This window comes from Petaurus breviceps, unplaced genomic scaffold, assembly GCF_028583685.1.
Source record: "Petaurus breviceps papuanus isolate PSGF00001 unplaced genomic scaffold, PetGlider_PUasm1.0 225, whole genome shotgun sequence".
Taxonomy (NCBI): Eukaryota; Metazoa; Chordata; class Mammalia; order Diprotodontia; family Petauridae; genus Petaurus; species Petaurus breviceps.
Window position 1 is genome coordinate 22,802,273 of NW_027185889.1, and position 21,402 is coordinate 22,823,674.

Below are 21,402 nucleotides of genomic sequence, written 5' to 3' on the forward strand. Positions count from 1 at the left end.
TGCATACAGAGGGTACCGTAATGTAGCGTGTAGCGCAGGGGATCTCAATAGGGCTTATTTTCGGGGGAGGGCTTATTTTAGAGGAATCTTACACAGTAAGGGGAGGGCTTATTTTCAGGATAGGTCTTATTATCGGGGAAACACGGTACCAACCAGAGCCCTTACACCTAGCGGACTTTGTCCTCGGAAAGAGCGCCCCCTGCTGCCAAGCTCTGGCCGGACAACTCAAATCCACCTGTCCAGCCCTAACCTCTCTGCTCACTTCTCACCTGCGTTTACAACTCCTCACTGCACATCTTCACTCTGTAGGTGTGATAGTCCCTACCAGAAGCCCTCCCCACCCCATACCCCCAAGCTCACACCCTTGGTGTCCTCGTTTAACTCTTTACTGCTCTCTCACCCCTCATTTCCAAACTGCTGCCAAAGCCCATCAGGGTCACCTTCATGTAATGTCTCTTCCACATGTGCCCCCTCTTCTGAGGGTGCCTCCCCACTTCAGTGTAGTCCCTCATCACCTCACACCTGGACTATTAAAATAGCTACTGGTGGGTCTGCTACCACAAGGCTCTCCCCACTCCAGTCCACCTTCCAATCAGCTGTCAAAAAGTGATCTTAAAACTCCAGTGGCTTCCTTTCACCTACAGGATCAAATAAAAAATCTTCTGTTCAGCATTCAAAGCTTTTCATAACCTAGACCTTCCTCCAACCTTTCCAGTCTTCTTACAACCTACAAAGATCCTCTTATACTGACCTCCCTGCTCTTTCTAACACAAGACCCATAATCTCCCCACAGAGCATTTTACTGGTCCTTTCCCAAACCTGGAATATTCTCCCTCTTTATCCTCACCACCTAGCTTCCTTCACGTCCCAGCTAAAATCCTAACTTCTACAAAAGTCTTTCCTTTTTCTGCCCCTTAAATCTAATGCCCTCCTCCTATTGATTATTTCTAAATTATCCTGTCTAAGCTTGTCTTCACACAGTTGTTTGCATGCTGTCTCCCTGCTGAATTCCTTCAGGGATTGTCTTTTTTTTGCCATTCGTTGTCTCCCACTGCTTGGCACACAGTGGGAACTCAATATTTACTAACAGATGAGCTAATAAAATGTCAGAGCTTATATTCCAGCAATAGAGAAAGTCAACAAGGCTAACCTCTACAACATGATGAAGTACTGAAATGGAGCTTTGGCAAATATTTTCCATAGATTAAAAAAAACTGCTAAAGCTCCCATTATATTTTTAAAATGTAGTACAATAATGCATATACCAGACCTTTAAGAATTGTTCATATAGTTGTTTAATCGTTTTCAGTCTCTGGCTCTGAACTATTCTGGCTTGTTGAAAAACCTTTTGCTGTTGTCGAAACATATTCTAAAAGCAAAAATAAGATAGTCATGATCTTACAAAATGAAAATTATGGCTAAAAAATTCAACACTAGATTTAATAATGACTCAATAGCAGCAAATTCATTATTACCATGGTCTAATAGTCCTATTTACCTGTCACCATAAAAAATAATTCTTAAAGCAGGTCAAAAGGAAAAGAACACATATTTAACTATTAGGAATGGACATTATCTTAGCTCTTGTGGAGCAAAGACAGACATGAATCTCTTTCCACCAAAATCTCTTCCTCCAGGCTTTATTATTTCTAAATGAATTGAGAATGACTTTGAGGTTGCAAACCTGGGAACTATCATAGTGGGGCCCTCTAGAGAATAGGGAAGTCTGAGAGGAGGATCTGAGAGTAACAGTGAGTTCTTTATTGAAGCCTTTCCCAATAATTTCAGTGAATAATAACTGTTTCATACTCAAACTGATATAGCTCTTTGTTTGCCCCTCTTTGTGCATTCACTATGCATTTTTTGAATCAAATTCTGTCATATTCCTTTAAAGACAATAAACCCAATGGATATAGGGATCATGTTTTATCTAAATTTTCTCTTTCCAGCACACAGCAGGTATTCAATAAATGTATAATAATAATAGCTAGTATTTACAAAGCACTTTAAGGTTTGCAAAGCGCTTTGCTCATGTTGTCTCATTTTAGCCTTACAACACCCTGGAGAGGGAGGTGCCATCACATACTCATTTGATAGATGAGGACCTCAGGTGGACAGAAGTTAAGTGACTTCCCTGAAAAAAACACAGCAATTAAGTGCTGGAGGCCAGATCTGAACGTAGGTTCACCGAACTCCAGGCTCAATGCTGTATCCACTGTGTCATCTAGCTGCCTTTAGTGTGTATGTACATGTACGTTTGTGTGTACATTTTTTTTTACTGTAATCATATAAGAAAAACAAAAATAAAGTGATACATTTAAAAACTATTTGTTGCTGATGACATTTATTACATGGTAAAACCTAGTGTAGAAGAGAATGTCAAGCAAGAGAGGACATGAATTGAAATATGATTTGTGAGACCTGGTCAACAGAAGAGTAGAAATAATCAAAAGTGAGCTACATTCTAGCACTGGAGATCCTTCGACATGGGGCTAGCCCGACTCTCTAGTATCCAGACCAGTTTAGCCACTTGTCCACTCACTGATCCTAACACAAAACACTCTCCTATCCACCACTAGGCCTTGGTTCACAATGTTCCTTCTGCCTACAAGGCCCTCTCCTTCCCTTCCCAACTAGCCAGATGCTTCTCGTCCTTTCCTTCTTCCAAATGAGATTTCTACTACAGAAATCTTCAATCACCGGTCAATTTAAGCTCCCTATCTTGAATCCCTCATTCTACCTTGTGTTGCTATTTCTTCCATATATAGAGAGAAAGAATGCACCTATCTTCTCATGAGATTATAAATTCCCAAGAGTGGGGTCTCTGCTTCTTTACAGGCCATGTGGTGTAGGAGACAGAGCAGCAGACTTGAAGTCAAGAAGATCTGGTTTTGAATCCTGCATCAGACACTTAATATTAACACTTACTTACTATATGACCCTGGGCAAGTCACTTAATCTCTTCTAGACCCAGTTCCTCATCTGTAAAATTAGGATAATAAATAGCACCTATCTCATAAGGTTGTTGAGAGGTTCAAATAAGATTACATGTAAAACATTTAGCAAAATTTTAGAGTGTTAAAGGTTAACTGTTAGTTGATCTCTCCAGCCAATGCACATTGTAAGGGCTAAATATTTGTTGAACTGCTGAAATATTTAGTTAACAAGTACAATTGCTGAAATTAAATATAAGTAAATGAATTGTGTAGAAAAATAAACATTAGCTACATGTGCCAATTCAACAAAATTCATTGTGCATACATTTGTAACACTGTGTTATGTGCTATGGGGAAACACAATGAAGTATGTTATTTTAAAAGAAGAAAAATTATCACTCTTTGCATGACATCACAAATTATTAAAGATGGGCAATGCAAAATTAACTGTGCCCTGATTAATACATAACTTCAACTGCAAGACATGGTTAACTTAAACACTCCTATAGCTAATAAACGTAAAACTTAAAGCACTCAGAGAGGAGAGCTGGCATAACTATGCAGAGAGCAGACCTGAAAACAATATTTTTTCTCTATCAGACCAAATGAGGAAATAGGATATAACAGATAGTTTAAAAGTACTACATCTAAAATCCTACAGGGAAAACTATTTCATAGACACCGCTACTTATGCTATCCTACACAAGTAATTTTTAAATAACAGAGTAGTAGAAGTGCTTTGACTAGTTAAGAATCAGGAAAAAAATTAAAATATTTTGTGACTTAAGCTGTGATTTAAAGACATTACTAATTTTAATTATGAAGCAAGTAACAACCAATATTAGTGGTATTCTACCACTCTCCTATTTTTTTTTTAGAAGAGAGAGAAGGAAGACATGATAAAAAGAAAAGAAAGATTTGGAAAGGAAAGAGCACGGGGTTCAAATTCTACCTTTGACACTTCTTTGCTTTATGACCACAGGTCATTCATTAAAATTCACCAAGCTTTAGTTTCCTTATCTGTAAAATGGGGATAATATTTGCAGGAGGTATTGCTATAAGGAAAATGAGTCAATATTAACATTTTGACTTCTGATCTTTTAAAGTAGAAGAAAAGTGGCTTTTCTGGGTACATGACCCTGAATCTGTGAGGGTAACACACTAACAAGACCACAAAAGCTGTGGGCAAGCTCATTCAATTCCACAGGATTATTACCAGGTTATTATCTGTATTTTTATATTTAGCTATAACATCAACTACGAAGTATGCCAACTATGATACCAACAGCTAGTTTTTCTTCCTGTTCCTCAGCTTTCTGAACATCCACATCCCACTGCTGAAATAATGTCAGGAACTGCTGAGAATATTCATGGTTGAGTTTTTGCCTATTAAAAGAATCATGAACACCATCGTTACCATTATTAAAATTAAATTAATTTCCTGAAGTAATTGAATAATTTACATAACTAATTAAGTGTTTCATCATAAAGTGGAGATGAGCCTGAGTTGTCGTGCCAGTGGAGTGCAAATTCTAGCAAATCAAATCAAATTTTAAACACCCACAAATGGACTATCTACCATCACAGAACCAACCTACCGAGATTTAGAGACATGCCAGAAGAGTCTTCACAAGGTAGTAATTATTTTTTACAACTATTAATAAAGACAAACTACTAAGGCATGGAGTGGTTGCAATCTGCACCAACCAGCAGAAGAACTACTCCTACTGATGAAATCATAGACCCATGAAAGAGAAGTGATTAATGTAATATTTAAAAAAGTAAGGCATTAACACTACCATAATTTTTGAGGGAAGTTGTTAAATGCAAGTATTCAAAATTTTTTTTCAGTCATTTTTTGTCACTTAGGGTTACAGTCATAGATAAAAGTGCCCAGAACTTCACAAGATGCCAAGGGAACAACATCCACTGGGAGAAATTCCCTAGGCTATGCTTCCCATTTCTCTCATCCTAGAAAGGTCACCAGTGCACGACTCTTATTGGCAGAGAATCTTCTGACAGATGGAGTGTTTAAAAAACAAAGCTGGCAAAGTGGAGGTGAGCAGAGCCACAAAAGGAAAGCTGCAGACTAATGTCACAAGAAGACAGAAGGGGCAGTTCATGGAATGGGATAGCTATGACATTCCTGAACTCAGAAGTACCTGAATTCTGACAGTTGAGCTGAAAGTCTTCCTCAAAAGTCCACACAGCAGGTAGCAGTGAACCCTATACTTCTGCCAGTAGATTGGCTATAAATTCTGAAATAAATGTATTATTCTCGCTCGGACAGATTGTAATCTTTCTGGAATTTATAGGGATTGCACTCATTTTATTCATAGTGACAGAGAATATTCCATTACTTGATTCTCTTACACTTCATTTCTCTTGATTAAAATACTTTCCTGTGACTCTTAAATAGCCTGTAGGTAAAACATGTGGGCTTGGGATTCGATTAGCAAATGTTTAACAGCTAATTAACAGTGACAGGAGTTCCTACTCCAAGGCAAAAGGCCTCAAGAGTTTTCTGGAGGGGTGGCTAGGTGGCGCAGTGAGTAAAGTGCCGGCCCCAGAGTCAGGAGGACCTGAGTTTGGTTCCAGCCTCAGACACTTAACACCCACACACAAAAAAAAAAATCCTAGCTGTGTAACCTTGGGCAAGTTACTTAAGCCCAATTGCCCTCCAAAAGGCCAAAAATAAAAAATGAGTTTCTGGAACCTGATCTTATATAGTTTTTCTCTAATAAAAAATTTGGTGACTTTGTTCTTGAAAAAGGATGGAATTTTTATCATGATCAAAGAAAAGGGTTTTCCCCCTCCCATTTATAAGAAGTAAAAGAAAATAATTTTTTATTAATTGAAAAAAATTAAGACATGATTGCTGAGGGGAAAAAGATACTTTTGTTATCAAATTAAGTGCTTTTGAAAAACCAACAAATAAAAAATCACAAAAAAAACCTAAGGAAAACAAATTTTGGTTCAAAATAAATATTTGATGTCAATTTTATACTTTAAAAGAATAAATGGGTTCATTTCAAAATATGAATATGAATCTATTATATAATTAGTTTATATAAGATTTCAAATTTTTTTTTCAATTTGCTTTTTTCTATTTTGGCTCTACACAGATTTTATTCAATGATTAATCCAAAAAATTTTATAAAATATTTGATGAATTCCTAAGTATATAATAGTAACAAATGCTTTTTAAATAAAATCAAATTTGTTTTTGTAAATAGTGACAAATGAGATCAGATGACTGAAAGATGACTATCAGTGGAATGAATCTAGAAGGGCTTTATGGAGGATGTAGAATTTGGGTTGGTGCTTAAAGAGTGGGAAGGAAGAGGTCAACAGGCAGAAAAAATGGGAGGAGAAGGGGGACTCAAGTTACAGAGAAGGTGTAAAAAAGGAAAAGAGATGGGAAATTTACAGGACATGTCTGAGGAACAAGTAGTCCAGCAAGCTGGGCTATGTATGAGACAAAGCTATGAAGGTAGGAAGACCATAAAGGTAGATTCTATAGTCTTGCATGTCAGGCTGAGAAGTCTAAATTTTGCTAAACAGTGAAGATGAACACTGAATATTTTTTAGAAGTGCCATGGCCTGTGCCTTAAGAAAATTAAAATAGCAGCATTATGTAGGATGAAAGATGGGGAAGAAATGACAGCAGGGAGAAAAGTTACGGGAACCAGTGTAGCATTAGAGATGAGAGATAATAATGGCCTAAATTGGGGTAATAACAGAAATATCTTAAGTATCTATCATCTGTTTTAATATATTGGATAAAGGAGGAGTCAAAGAAGAAGCCAAGATAGGCTTCATAATGCCACTGCCAGAAGGAAGTCAAGAATAGCAAGCTTACGGAGAAAGATGACAGGTTGTTTTTGGCTTGAGGTGCTAGTGGACCTATCCAGGTAAATATAGAATTAGCTCTGGAAAGAATCTAAAGAGGTCACCTACATCTTGGCCCTTTATTTTGGAGATAAGGAAAATGAAGTCCAAGAGAGACCAGTGTCATTTCAGCCAGATGAGGCCTCAGAACCAGCTCCTCAAATCCAGGGCCTCTGGCTTCAATGTTCTTTCTATCAAGCCATGCCTTTATCTTTTATTTTTAAGGAAAAGATAAATGACATGTGTCTCCTAGAAAAACGTTCATATACTGTTGTGAGTGGCAAGTCCCAGGCCCTTTCCTGAGCTCTGAAAGGGAACAGCAGACTCGGGCCCTGACAGACCCAGCAGACACAGCATGTCATGATTGCTACTTCAGACTGACATGCAGGAAATGTCTTTTTTTTCCTAAGAAAGGCATGCTAAGAAGACTGGTAAAAGGAAGGGGTTCTTAACTTGGGGTCTGTGAACTTTTTTTTATATTTTTATAAATATTTTGGTTTCCTTTGCAACCTCATATATTTTATCTTATGCTTTTAAAAACATTATTTTGAGGAGAAGCCCATAGGTTTCAAAATGTTATAAATAAGTATAAAGCCACTCTACCTGCCAGAGCCTTGAATCATTAAGGAAACAGCTCCCTTTTTCCCTTGCCCCCTGGACCCAGAGTGAGGAAGACCTGAGTTTGACTCCATCAGCCATTTACTAACTGTGTTAGTCACATAACTTTTTTCCTCAGTTTCCTCAATTGTAAAATGAGGATAACTACACCTACCTTGCAGAGATGTGAGAATAAAACGAGATAACATATGTAAGGTGCTTAGCACAATGCTTGCATCATAGTAGCTGATACAGAAATTCTTATTCTCTTTTCTATTTCCCTTGCTACATTCCCATTTTCCCAAAAGGAAATTGGAAATAGGAATCTGTGGCCAGAGAGATCAGAACTGGAGATGTAGAAATCCACAAAGAAGACTTAAAGCCAAAAGAAAAGTTCTCCCAAAGTAGACAATACAAAAAGAAAAGACCTAAGAACAAATCCTTTAAGAACAATCAGAAAGATAAAGGCCAGTGAAAAGAATGATAAAATTTCAGATTAAAAGCTCTCTGAGGTCTTCTAGTTTAACCCCCACCAGAAAAACAAAGACCTTGATAGCAAGTGGTTAAGCTCAAAAAGAAAGAGGGGTCACTAATCTGTACATGAGGATGCCGGCAAGTTGCATATAGACTTAGTTTTAAAATATAATCTTATCTATTTTTATTGCATTTTTAATTATTGTGTTCAGTATTTCCAATTACATTTTACTCAGGTTCCAGTTGTACTTTGACTGTACCTCTGCTCTGCAGCAGCTCTGACTAGCAGGCACCCAAGCAGGGCTTGCTGTTCTCTAGTAAGAAAGAACTCAAGGAACAGTCAGAGGCTGGAGAAAGACTAGAAGAATGTGAAGCACAGGAAAGAGGAGGAGAAACAAATATTCAACAGCATCCATTGCTATAGAAGTCAAAGAAAATGAATAAGGACTGAGAAAAAACCACTGATCTTGAGGATCAAGAAGTGACTTTCCCTTTGAGGACTGAGGGTACATATAAAGGACGGCAAAAGGTCTTCCCTCTTACATTGAGAGAACAACAGTCCAATATATTTTTCAGTTAATACACCAATAAACACAAAATAAAACTACCTTTTCAATGTACATTTTTGCATTCATGCTGAAAAAAGTTATTTAAAAAAATAAATCCTTACCTCTGTTCTTGCTGTGTTTTCCAAACATGCTCAATTTTCTGATTACTAGTTTTAAGAGAAGCCTTAGTATACATTTCCAATCTTTTCCTCTTTGCAAGAAGAGCCTTGTTAATATCAGCTATAATGAAATATTTATCAAAATTTCATGTTGTGAAGTTTATATATTGACAATATGAATTTAAGCAAACTAATCTGAGTACTCAATTAATCAATACTAGGAAGTCTTGCTACATTTAAATTTAAAATAGGCATTGAACCAACTGCTACAAAAAGATGGCTCTCTCCCTAATTTATAATCTTTTCTGTAAGAAAAATACTTCCAAGTGGGTTATAGAAATTCTTTCAACTTTTTATAACAATACCTAAATTCCAGTTAATTACAATGTTTATCTCCTTCCCCTACCCCATTTTCGAATAGGTTTAAGTAAAGGATAAACTTATTCTTTCTTTCCTACATTACATGTGTATATAAAGGATTTTAAGGATGAACGCTAATTCTTTCAAGGTTTAAGTTACAAATTTGATGGCATTTTCTACTTAAGATATAAAATATCAGTAAATTTAGAGGACTTCTAGAAAATGAAAGCACATACTCAAGAATTCCTGAAATTCAAAGCTTTTAATTAGCTCAAATTTAATATCAAACATCATTTGTATGCACCATGACATAAATTAAATGTAACCTGCAAAACCATTTCATTAGTGACTGAGTCTAAGAATTGGCAGTCTAGCATGAGCACTCGCTTATTTAACTTATTTAAGCTATAGTGTGGTACAATGGAAAAAGTAATGGATCTAGAATCAAAAAGCCTGGGTTCAAATCCTACATCTGACATTACCCTGTAACCTTGGGCATGTCACTTAATCTTCAATGGTGTCAGTTTGCTCTCTTGTGAAAAATAATAATAGCTAACAATACATGTAATGTGGCACTTTAAAGTCTGTTAAGGGCTTTAGCAATATTATCTCATTTTATCTTTACAACAGGCCTAAGAGAGAAGTGCTTTTATGGATCTACATTTTACAGATGACTAAACAGAGGCAAACAGAATCTACATAAGGTTCCCAAGGTCACACAACCAAGAAGTGTCTGGTGTGCCATTTGAACTCAAAGCTTCCTAGCTCCAGGCCCCATGCCCTAATCCAAGGCACTGCCTAATGGAGACTGAACTAAAATGGCCTCTGAAGTCACCTCTAGTCCAAGATCAATGATCCCATGTCATTTTGGGGGACAATGAATGCACCTTGAGAGCAAGAATGGCTTCATTTCTCTCTTTGCATCCCCAGTTCCTAGCACCATGCCTGGAACATAGCAGACATTTAATAAACTCTTACTGAGTCTAGGTTGGACCTCCCCAGTCCCTTTTTCACACAGTATTCCCTAGATTACATTAAATGTAAATATAAAAATACATTCCTACTAAATGCTCCTCTTCCATACAGCTACTATTCATTTTCCACATTAAAAATGAACCAGTGACAATGAGGAAACCCAAGATACATACCAAATACAACTCTAAAATCAAATGCATATGAAACAGTACCTAAGGGCCACAGACCTCTCAAAGTCTGGCAATCCTATGATTCTATTACCTTCTTCTAACAAATTTTACCAAGCACAGGCTTTAAACAAAAGAATCTCTTCAAATATGACATAATCTTGAAACATACCTCCAAATCTTTCCAACATGTTCTGAACTTCACCCCTAAAGAAATTATAACTTAGTTATACATTTAAAAAAACTTGCTTTGAAAAGAATATTTTTTCACAGAGCATTTTCTATTTGCATCAAAGTCGACTTCTATTAAGATATTTAACTAAAAACCCTACCAAGTATAGGCATAAAGGGATCCTTTTTTAATATCATAAAAATTATCTACTACCAAAGGCATGCATCACATGTAGTGAAGATACAGTAGGTATAAATACAGGAGTAAAACAAGGGTGCCCACTCTCTCCACTGTTATTTGATATAATTCTGGAAATGCTAGTAACAGCACTGAGACGAGAGAAAGAAATTAAAGGCATAATAACAGGGAGAGGAGAGAGAAAACTCTATGGTCTGATATGATGGTATATTTGGGAAATGTTAAGGAATCAGCAAACATACTAATTAAGATAATATCATCAAAGGTGAATACAAAATAAATACAAGGAATAAAATAGATGAATCCTCAAAATACAGACTACAAAATAAACCCACAAAAATCAACTTAATTTCTATAATAACAAAATAACTACATCCATTTCTATAATAACAAATAGCTAACAAAATACCTAAAATATCTGATAATCGACATACCAAAACACACAAAGACTTGTATAGGTTCAATTACAAAAAAAGGTTTAGAAACATTCAGTGTTCAAGACCAGGACAAGCCAATGACAACACTAAGTTAATTTGTACTTTTAATGTTATAACCATCAAATTACCAAGAAGATACTTTGTAGAACTTGGTAAAATAATAACAAAACTTATTTGGAAAAAAACAAAAGATCTAGAAAATTAAGTGAAATGATGAAAATGAAGGGTGAATAGCACTTTCAGATTTCAAACTATATTATAAAACAGAAGTTACTGAAATCATATGGTATTGGTTAAAAAAAATAGAAAAAGGAGATCATTGGAACAGACTAGACAACAAAGAATCATAAACAATGGAACTCAATAATCCAGACCAGGAAACAAATTACTTGAGGGGAAAAACCTCTCTAATACAAGCTGGAAAACTAGAAAGCAGTCTGGCAAAAATTGGGCTTCCATCCAAAATGTTTAGAAACATGTAATATTAAAGCTTACACTCTTAAAAAAAAAATTAGAAAAGAAGTAGATCATATAGCTCTCACAGCTTTGGTTAGAAGGACGCATTCTTAACCAAACAAGGGATTGGGCACTATGAAAAACAAAACAGAGAACTTTGATTACATGAAACTAAAAAGCTTCCACACAGACAAAACTGATACACCTAGATGAGAAGGGCAGTAGTGGAATGGGGAAAAAAATCTTTATCAAATTGTTTTGATAAGGTTTTGGTATCTAAGATAATGAAACAATAAATGTATATATGTATGACTAATAGCCATTCCCTAATAGATACATGGTCAAAGGAGAGGAACAAACAGTTCTCACAGAAAGAACTGCAAAGTACACACAACTAAATCACTATTAATAAAAGAAGTACAATCTAAAACAACCCTGTGGTTTCACTTCACCCCCTGGAAATTGGCAAGATGACAATAAAATGGTAATAATCAATGCTGGAGGAGCTATGGGATGATAAAATGCATTGTAGTTAAAGCTGTGAACTGTTACAAGCATTTTGGAATGCAATTTGGAATTATGCACATAAAGTGACTAAAATGTCTGTACACTTTGACCTAGGTTGAAACGATTCCATTACTGAGCTTATACCCTAAGAGAAAATATAAATAAGAAGTCTCCATATCCACCAATAGTATTTATAGCAGCAACTTTTGTGATAACCCCCAAGTGGAAACAAAGCAAATGGCCACTGATTGGGGAATGACTAAACAAATTGTACTACGTGAATATAACAGAATATTACTGTGCTCTAAGAAATGATGAATTGATAAATATAGAGAAGCATGGAAAGAGCTATATGAACTGAGGCAGAGTAAAGTAAGCAGAACCAAGAAAACAAAAATACACAACTACAACAATGTAAATGAGAAGTAATACATACTTACAAATTAAAAGTGAAACAGCAAAATTATAAACATCAAGCATAACCTGAAAGAAGACTTATAGGTAGACACAGGCCCTTTGTAAAGAAATCCACAGGTGTGACACATTACACGTTTTCAGATATTTCCAATATATTCATTAGTTGTACTAATTTTTCCTCTTCCTTTTTTCCCCTTATTTTTGTGGGGATTGGGGAGATCTTTAAAAAAAGATTATTTATTTTACGAATGGGCTAAGAGAGGGGGAGAAGAGATACTGGGGAAAATTATGATATAAAAAACAAAATACAACATTAAAAAGTCATTTTAAAAAATTAACTAAAAGAAATAAACTATTTTAATCATATTACCCCACATCTTCTTCAACTGCTCCATGAGTAATGACTGTAGAAGGTCTTTTTTTCCCATGCTTTTCAATTACTGCAGTCTCTCCTAGAATTATGACAAAAGAGTCTGAAATTAAATTTGCTACTATGGAAGACTCTCATGAAGTAATAGTCTCATCTTTTGACCTTGTAGGCTGACAGTAAAGCCTTTTAAAACTGTGTTGTTTTCACAACTACAGGTTTATAGTTGCGATGTGGTGGTGACTCAAGGTGCTGAAAGGCTGTGCCACTGGCATACCGGTTCTGATAGGTCCTACTAAAATGGATAAAGGCTTTATATGCAGTCCCAGTAACTATATCATTTGAGGATCACTGTAGCTAAATCTGGAGAGGCTCACTGCCAAACCGGCTAAAGAATGACAAAATTTCAATCACAGTAACTCCAAAAGTCCACCTACTAAGGCAGAGAGATGTGACCTGCATCAGTTGAAGGAGACCAGGGAAATCAAAGGCTTGAAGTATGGAAGCTCCACCCATCTATAACCTAACTAATCATATTCTGAACTCTTAAAGGCTAAAACAGATCACAAACATACATATGGAATGAGCACATGAAATAAATGCAAACTTTGGGGAAAGAATATAAACTGTGCTTTATTTGTTTTATGAATTATAAAATATGCAATGCATTTTTTCAGAAAACTATGAGTAGTATATACTACTGTTATATCAAGATGTAAATTTGTTATACTGTACCTTCCCTAGCATCTTCTTCAGAACCACTCAGATCTTTCTTGTCTTCTTTGTCAAAGTCATAAGCTCGGCTTGCCTGAGCTTCCATTGCTGGTTTCCCAGATTTCCCTGCATGTTTTCTTCCTGAAGGTGCCATAATTGGGCAACTTCTTACTGTGATAAATATTTTAAATATTCCTTTTAGTTCCCAAGATTAAAATCTCAGAGATATTAGACATAAGATACATATATATGAGATATAAGAAAGAGGTGGGACTAAGTAAGGAATAAACAGATCATCAACAAACATTTAAGTTCTGACTATGGGCAAGGAAGGTATTAGGTACAAAGTATAAAACACAAAGCATAAAACAACCCTTGCTTTTAAGGAACTTGCATTTTGCCAGATAGATATGGACATGCACTGGCACATGTAGAATATATATGGTAATGAGACTAGCAGTTGTGGGGACTGGGAAAAGTTTCGTGTAAAAGGTGGTCTTTTGCTGTGTCTTGAAGTAAGTTAGGGATTTGACAAGGCACAACGGAAAATGGAGTGCATTCTAAGACTGGCAGATGACCAACAAAGGCATAAAGATGGGAGATAAACTATGTGAAAACAACTAGAAAGCTAGTTTAACTGGAAATGAAAATGGGAAGGAGACAAATCTATGATGTAGTTGGAATCTGGCTATGGTCAAGTTATGAAGGCCTGGAAAGCCAAACAGCATCGAGTCCTGAATGTACAAAGGAGCCACTGAAATTTGCTTGAGAGAGTGACATGGTCATATCTGCTCTTAAGAAAAACCACTTAAACATTCATACCAAGTATAGATTGGAGTGGAGAGAGATACCTGAGGTAGGCAGACCAATTAGGAGGCTATTGTAACAGTCCAGGTTAAGGATTCCCCACTTAACATATTCTTGAACTACTCTACCTCCCAATTGATTGCCCTGCCCAACTGGAGATGACTCTGCCCTGAAGTTTACTCTCCTGATTTTTAAATTTCTGACTGGCATAAATATTTTTTTAAATATTTTATTCTATTAAATATTTCCCAATTACATGTAAAATTTTTTAAACATTTTTTTTTAAATCTGATTTCCAAATTCTCTCCCCCTGCAGAAGGCAACTGATATGCTATCAATTATATATTAGGCAACTGATATGCTATCAATTATATATTTGAAGTCGTCCAAAACATATTTCCGTGTTAAGCATGGTACAAAAGAAAGTACATACAAAAAAAGAAAAATAAAATTTTAAAAGTATGCTTCAATCTGTACTCAGAGTTTTACCAGTTCTTTGTCTGGAGGTGGACAGCATTTTTCATCATGGGTTCTTTGGAATTGTCTTGGATCACTGTCTTGATCAGAGTAACTAAGTCTTTTATAGTTGATCATTCTTACAATATTGTTACAGTATGCAATGTTTTCCTGGTTCTGCTCACTTCACATCAGTTCACATAAGACTTACCAGGTTTTTCTATAACCATCCCCTTCATTTCTTACAGCACAATAGGATGCCATCACAATCATATATCACAACTTGTTCAGCCAATCCTATTGACGAACATCCCCTCAGTTTCCAATTCTTTGCCACCACAAAAAGAGCTGCTATAAATATTTTTGCACATAATAGGTTGGTCCTTTTCCTTTTTCTCTGATCTCTTTACTATACACACCTAGTAGTGGTATTGTAGCTGGGCCAAAGGGTATGCAGTTTTATAACTCTTTTTGTGTAGTTCTAAATTGTTCTAGTTTACATCTCCAGTAACAATACATTAGTGATATTATCATTTTTCGAGAAGCCTCAGCAATGCTATTCACTTTAATCTCGGCTCAACTCACTCTCTGGACTGTTTGTTCAGTTTAACATGTTTAGAATTCCAGCATAAAGAATCCTGACAAGGAATTGAAGCACATGGATTGTAGTCCTGCTTGTGCCAGTAACAATATGTAAGCTTTGCCAAATTACTTATTCTCATGCTGCCTCAACTTTCCCATCTGTAAAACAGGAAATAATAGCACCTCTCTTAAATATTTAATATGGTTGTTGGGTGAATCAACAGAGGAAAAGCTGAAAAAAAGAGTTAAATAAACATTACAAACCAAATATTAAAAAATAACTCCTAACAACTTCAGTAAGAAAATATTGGTCTATAAAAAGGCCTCTCTGTAGCCTATGACACCACTGATCACCTTCTCCTTGATACTCAATTGTCCCTGGTGTTTTGGAACACTCTTCTCCCCTAGTTCTCCTCTTACCTATCAGACCTCTCCTCTTGTTGCTTTGCTGAATATTCATCCAGGTTATGACTCCAACCATGAGTATGCCAGAGGGTTCTGTATCAACACCATGTCCTCTGTTTGGCATTCAAAGCCCATTATAACCTAGCCCTTCCCTACCTTTCCAGTCTTTTTACACCTTACACCTCATCGCCCTCATACTCTGCAATCCAGTGAGCCTGGACTCACACAAGGCATTCCATCTGTTACCCTTTTCACTTACTGTCCCCACTTCTTATGCTGTCCCTCCTCATTTCCACCTCCTGGCCTTCTTCAAATCTCAGATCAAAGCCTGCCTTTTACAGAAAACCTTCCCTCTGCTGATGATTTCCTGTCTATCCTGTGTACAGGTTCTTGGCAACGTCTCATTGCTGACTCCTCCACTAAACTATAGGCTCCTCAAGGGCAGAGGCCGTCGTTTGCCTTTCTTTGTATCCTCAGAACTTAGCCCAGTGCCTGGTACATAAGAAGATCCTTAAATACATTTTTTTTCCCACTAAGTATGATTCCTTCACTAAAGTCCTACTCCAAAGCTTCACTGTAGTATAAAGTGGCCCTGGGCTAAGAAGATAATGCCAGAACATCAAAACAATGGAAAGTCTTTGACAAGATAAAGAAAACGAAGGGAAAAGCACAGGGGTACAAGAAAAAAAGATATTTGCAAATGATCTGGTTCAGTTAGAGTGCTATTAATTCAACTAAAAATTAACTTGAAACAACTTCACCAAAGAAGCAGAATGTAAAACAAACCAACAAGAACATCAGTCATTCTAAATATTACTAACAAAACCCAGCAAGAGGAGAAAGAAGAAGTTCCATTCAAACTACAAAATGCACAAAATATCTAGGAATCAACCTACAAAGTCACACTCAGGATTTATACGAATATAACTATAAAACATGCTTTACAAAAATAAAAGACAAATTATTGGAGAGATATTAACTGTTTCTGTTTGTGACTAGATCATGCCCACATAATAAAAATATTACCTAAATTAACAATAAACCACTAATGGGTTACTTTATAGAACTGGACAAGATTATTATAGAACTGGACTAATTTTATTAGTCTGGAGGCAAAGAGCAAAAATCTCAAGGGAAAACACATTTTTAAAAAGGGCAGAAGAGACTTGCAATCCTACCAAATTTCAAATTATACTATGAAGCAGCTATCATCAAAGCTCTTTGGTACTGGTTAAAAAAAAATAAAAAAGAAGAGCGGGTCAATGGACTAAATAAAAACTTGTTAGCTGACAAACCCAAGGACATCAGCTATTATAGGGCTAAGGACTTCTTATTTGACAAAAAAAAACTTTTATGCAAGCAAAATTAATGCAAGTAGAACCAAATGGCAGAGTAGCAGGAAAAACAGTAAGCTCCCCCTTTGCCCCCTCAAAACACTACCAAACTGAGCTAGAAAACACAGCAGGCAAAATCCTGGTGGGAAAATTCAAAATGTCCAATTTCTCCAGTCCAGGTTGGCACAAGTCTGACAAAGAGGCCTGTGGCTACTAGGGATGGGGTCTGTAGTAGAATCCTACAGCCCAGAGAGTGGTAGTGTACCTGGGCAAGAGGAAGCCCACACTGGGACACAATGCAGGAACCACTACCAAATGGCAGCCATGTTTCCCACTACTCAGTTAGTTACAGGTCACAGATCCAAGGCTGAATGACAAGAGGATCTATGCCCAGAGACAAAACTCTAGGGTAGGAAGGATCTTGATGCTTCTGGGAAGTGCACTGAGAGAAGCAAATTTAGGAGCAAGCAGTTGCATGCTAACATAACATCTGACAGTAGAAAAAAGGCTGAAAGAATGACCAAACAAAAATAAATCCCACCAGCTATTGTGTTGACAGGGACACTCAAAACACAAACTCAGAAACAGAGAACGGCTCCAAAATATTTACAAGCAAAGTTTCCAAGAAAAACTCAGCTTGGATACAAATACAACTAGAATTCATGAAAGAGAAAAAGGAAGAGCTTTAAAAAAAGAGTAAAAGGGTTTTGTTTTTTTATACATGAGATAACTAAAGGGAAAAAAAGGCAGAAATAAGAACTATGGAAGAGAGGATTGGAAAGAGTTAGTAGCCTGACACAAAAGGTACAAAGTCAAGCAACAAATGCCTTGGAAATCAGAATGGACCAAACAGAAGCAATATTTTTAAAAAATATCAAAACAAAATCAAAAGAATGAAAAATTAGAAAAAAGTAAAGCATACCAAAAACAAGTGAACTGAAAAACCGATGCAGGAGAAAAAAATTAATGGAAATTAATGGAAAAGTCTGGAGGCATAAAAGAGCCTGGATAACATATTTCAAGAAATCTTAAATGAAAACTGCTCAGATCTATAAGCAGAAAGAAAGAATTCTCATACCAAGATGCCACAGTCAAGTACCAAGGAACACACAAGAATTATCAGCCATAAAGGATCAGAGAGCTTAGAATAAGCTATCTGGAAAACAAAGGATACAGGCTTATAGTCAAGAATAAACCAACAAAACTAAGCATGTCTATAAAGGGGGGAAATGTACATCTAATGAAATAAGAAGACTTTGAAGTATTTCTGAATATGAGATGAAAGACCAGATCCAGATATACACATACACACACACAGTGAAATTCAAATACCGGTGTTAAGAGAAACATAAAAGGGTAAACACAAATGAAGAATTATAATGGATTAAACAGGGATAAATTGCTTACATTCAAACATGGGGAGAAGATACATAAAACCCTTGGAACCCTATCTTCATCAAAGATCATAAAGAGAATAATTTAATCAGAAGGCCTGGGAGTGAATCTGTTATGTATTGATAATAGAAAAAGTAGGGGGAAAGGAATAGACTGGGGGGGAAGGGGATGAAGGTGAGGAAAAACTGTCATACAAACAGAGTGCCTAAGAGGAGATGTACATTCAAACAAGGGCAGAGACATGAATGACAGGTGAACCTCATTCCTACTGAACTGGTCAAAAGATGGAGTATATGTAGACACATTCAGAGTTGAGTACAAAACTACATTTCACTAAAAAGGGAAATAAGAGGGTAGGGGGAATTAGAAGGAGAATAGATTAAGGGAGGGATTAATTCTAAGCAAAACTAAATGGATGTACAAAAATACAGCTCTTTGTGAGGTGGCAAAGAATGGGATCATGAGGAAATGGTTGAATAAGTTATATATTAACGTTAAGAAAGAAAACTGTAGTGTTTAAGAGATGAAGGGGATGGTTTCAGAAAAACCTAGGACGACTTGTGTGAACTGATGCAGGGTTAGGTGAATAGTATCAGAACAATGAATACAAGGATAACAAGGCATTAAAGACAAACAACTTGGAAAAATGAGGGACTATCTTAATGACTACCTAGTATTCCAGAGGATTAATGCTGAAACCATTCTACCCTCCTCCAGACAGAGTGATGAAAGACTCAGAGTGCAGAATGAGACCTACTCGGTTATGCCACACAGCCAATGCCAAACGAAAATTCATTTTGCTCCACTTAGACATGTCCACAAACATGGGTTTTGTACTGCTTTCATTCTCAATGGGGGGCAAAAAGAGGTAGAAAGAAAGTGGATTTTTCCTAACTGGAAAAAAAGTAATTTAAAAAAAATCAATATTAGTAGATTGAGAAAATTAAGTGTGAACATTTTTTGCGTCAATTTTTCTTTTATTTTTCTGAATATTTATTTGTTATAAGGGGAAGCTTCCATTTTGTGGAGGGGGGGATTTAATGGATAACGATAAGAGATTTTTGTTTAATTAGGTACCTAAATAAAACATTATTAGAACACAAAGGAGAAATAAGAAGTCCAGAAGGGAATAAAAAACTGGCAATTTTGTCAACACTATGGTACATTACAGAGAATTTAAAAAATTGTAGGCAGCATACATTTACAATTTCATATACAATCCTTTTATCCCTCCTTTTGCTGAAATGTGTTTTTAAGTCTTTTGTTTTGCTTTGTTTTTAAGAAAAGGTTGGGGTAAAGTTACAGGCTGCTGCTTCTTTTTTTAAGTCATTCAAAGGCAGCTCCAAATCCATATACTTAACTAACACGCTGCCTGGTGAAGTGACTTGCCCAGGGTAACAGAACCAAACTAGGCGCGCCGGGTCCGGGTTCTCCCGCCCCTCCCTGTCCACGGGCACGTGCTTCCCGGCAGAGGGTCCCCTCCCCCTCCCGAAGCCCAGAGCGAGCACGTGACAAACGCAGATTGACTCCCGGACACACCCCGGCTCGCGGCGCCCCTCCCCCCCCCCCCCCCGGGGTTTGGCCCTTTTTTTTTTTTTTTTTAATTTTGACGCCCCCCGCCCTTACTTTGGCAGCCTGGTGAAGCCTGCTGGAACCCCTTTTCAGGAAAATATTTTCAACTGTGCAAAATAAGATACCAAAAAAATGCCCAATTTTGCTTCAACTATCGGACCCGAATTTTGAGGGGCCCCCCCCATCTAAATTTATAACAATGATTCACCTTCATGGAGCACCAAAAACAAGTTTTAACTCGTATCTCCCCCTCTGGCGCGGCCATATCCCGTCAAGCCAAGGGCCCTCTGGGACTCAATTTCCCCATCTGTCCAAGGCGGGGTCCTGCCCCTTCCTGGGCCTCAGCTTCCCCATCTGTCCCCTGGGACCAGAGACCTCCTCACCCTCAAACGCCCTGGGAGGAAAGGGGGGGGGCATTACTTACCTCAGTCGAAGGGGGTGGCGGGCGGAACCTCCTTCAGGGCAGCGGCCTCTCACCCGGTACTCCAAGATGGGCCTCGGCCTTCAGACGCTGGTAGAAGGACCGCCTTGAAAGAGAGAAGCGGCGAGCCGAGCCCAAGACTGCGGCTGTGCGAGGCGCGAGGCGGGAAGGCAAGCACGCGCTCACGGGCTTTCCCGCCCTACTGCGCAGTCGTAGAGAGCGGGGGAGGGGCGGTGGAAGGGGAGGGGGAGGGGCGGTGGAGGGGGAGGGGCGGTGGAGGGGGAGGGGCGGTGGAAGGGGGAGGGTGAGAAGGGAAGGAGGGAGAAAAGAAGAGGGGAAGGGGGAAAGAAGGGAGAAAGGGATGAGAAACAAAAGGAAAAAGAGAAGGGAAAGACGAATTGGGAGGAAAAAAGAGAGGGACGGGGGAAAGAGCAAAGTGTGATGGGAATTGTTCATTCTTGATTTTCTTTTATTAATTTTTATTTAGGGGCAACTAAGTGGAGTCAGGAAGACTGTCTTCCTGAGTTCAAATCCAGCCTCAGATATTTACTAGCTGTGTGACCCTGGGCAAGTCACTTGCTTGCCTCAGTTTCATCTGTAAGCTTTTCATCTGTAAAATGAGCTGGAGAAGGAAATGGCAAACCTCACCAGCATCTCTGCCAAGAAAACCCCAGATGGGGTCACAGGGAGTCCAGGCACAACTGAATGACAAAATTTTACTTGTCAGGGAAGTTCCCCTGGGAAGGTCACTGACCTGAATGAAGCCTGTCCCCTTGGGATGTGAAAACTGGCAAACACCCTGCAGATAAGAAGCCCCAAAAGGAGTCCAGGCTTCCCAGATAATTTAAGACTGTAGGCATATCCCGTCTCTCCATCATCCAGTTGAGAACCCACTAAATGCAGTTTAACTGTAACCTGACTTGGTTTACCTTTCACTAGGTTTGCTCAGGTGGTGTATGAGGCTATGATTCTGTTTAATTTTGTTCAACATTTATGACAGATTATGAATCTGTCTTTTCTAATTTTTATAACCTAAAGGAATGGAGGAGATTGTAACGTGAAGATTGATTTCTCCATCACCCCAATGTAATTTTG

General features: G+C 37.5%; 1 protein-coding gene across 2 annotated transcripts in view; it reads right to left on the reverse strand.

The window, feature by feature from the left end:
- Positions 1-20,507, reverse strand: part of SYCP3 (synaptonemal complex protein 3) — a 25,000-nt gene extending 4,493 nt beyond the window's left edge. Inside the window, exons 1-7 of one of the 2 annotated variants that reach the window (XM_069095243.1) lie at positions 20,311-20,507; positions 13,357-13,506; positions 12,625-12,706; positions 10,240-10,274; positions 8,569-8,686; positions 4,223-4,322; positions 1,271-1,369 (exon numbers count right to left, since the gene is read on the reverse strand). In XM_069095243.1, coding sequence (XP_068951344.1) covers positions 1,271-1,369; positions 4,223-4,322; positions 8,569-8,686; positions 10,240-10,274; positions 12,625-12,706; positions 13,357-13,489 — 567 coding nt within the window. In that variant the 5' untranslated portion in view covers positions 13,490-13,506; positions 20,311-20,507. Of the gene's footprint in view, positions 1-1,270; positions 1,370-4,222; positions 4,323-8,568; positions 8,687-10,239; positions 10,275-12,624; positions 12,707-13,356; positions 13,507-20,310 lie in introns of those variants that run through there. The other variant, XM_069095244.1, reaches the window with a different exon arrangement.
- Positions 20,508-21,402: the final 895 nt, after the last annotated feature.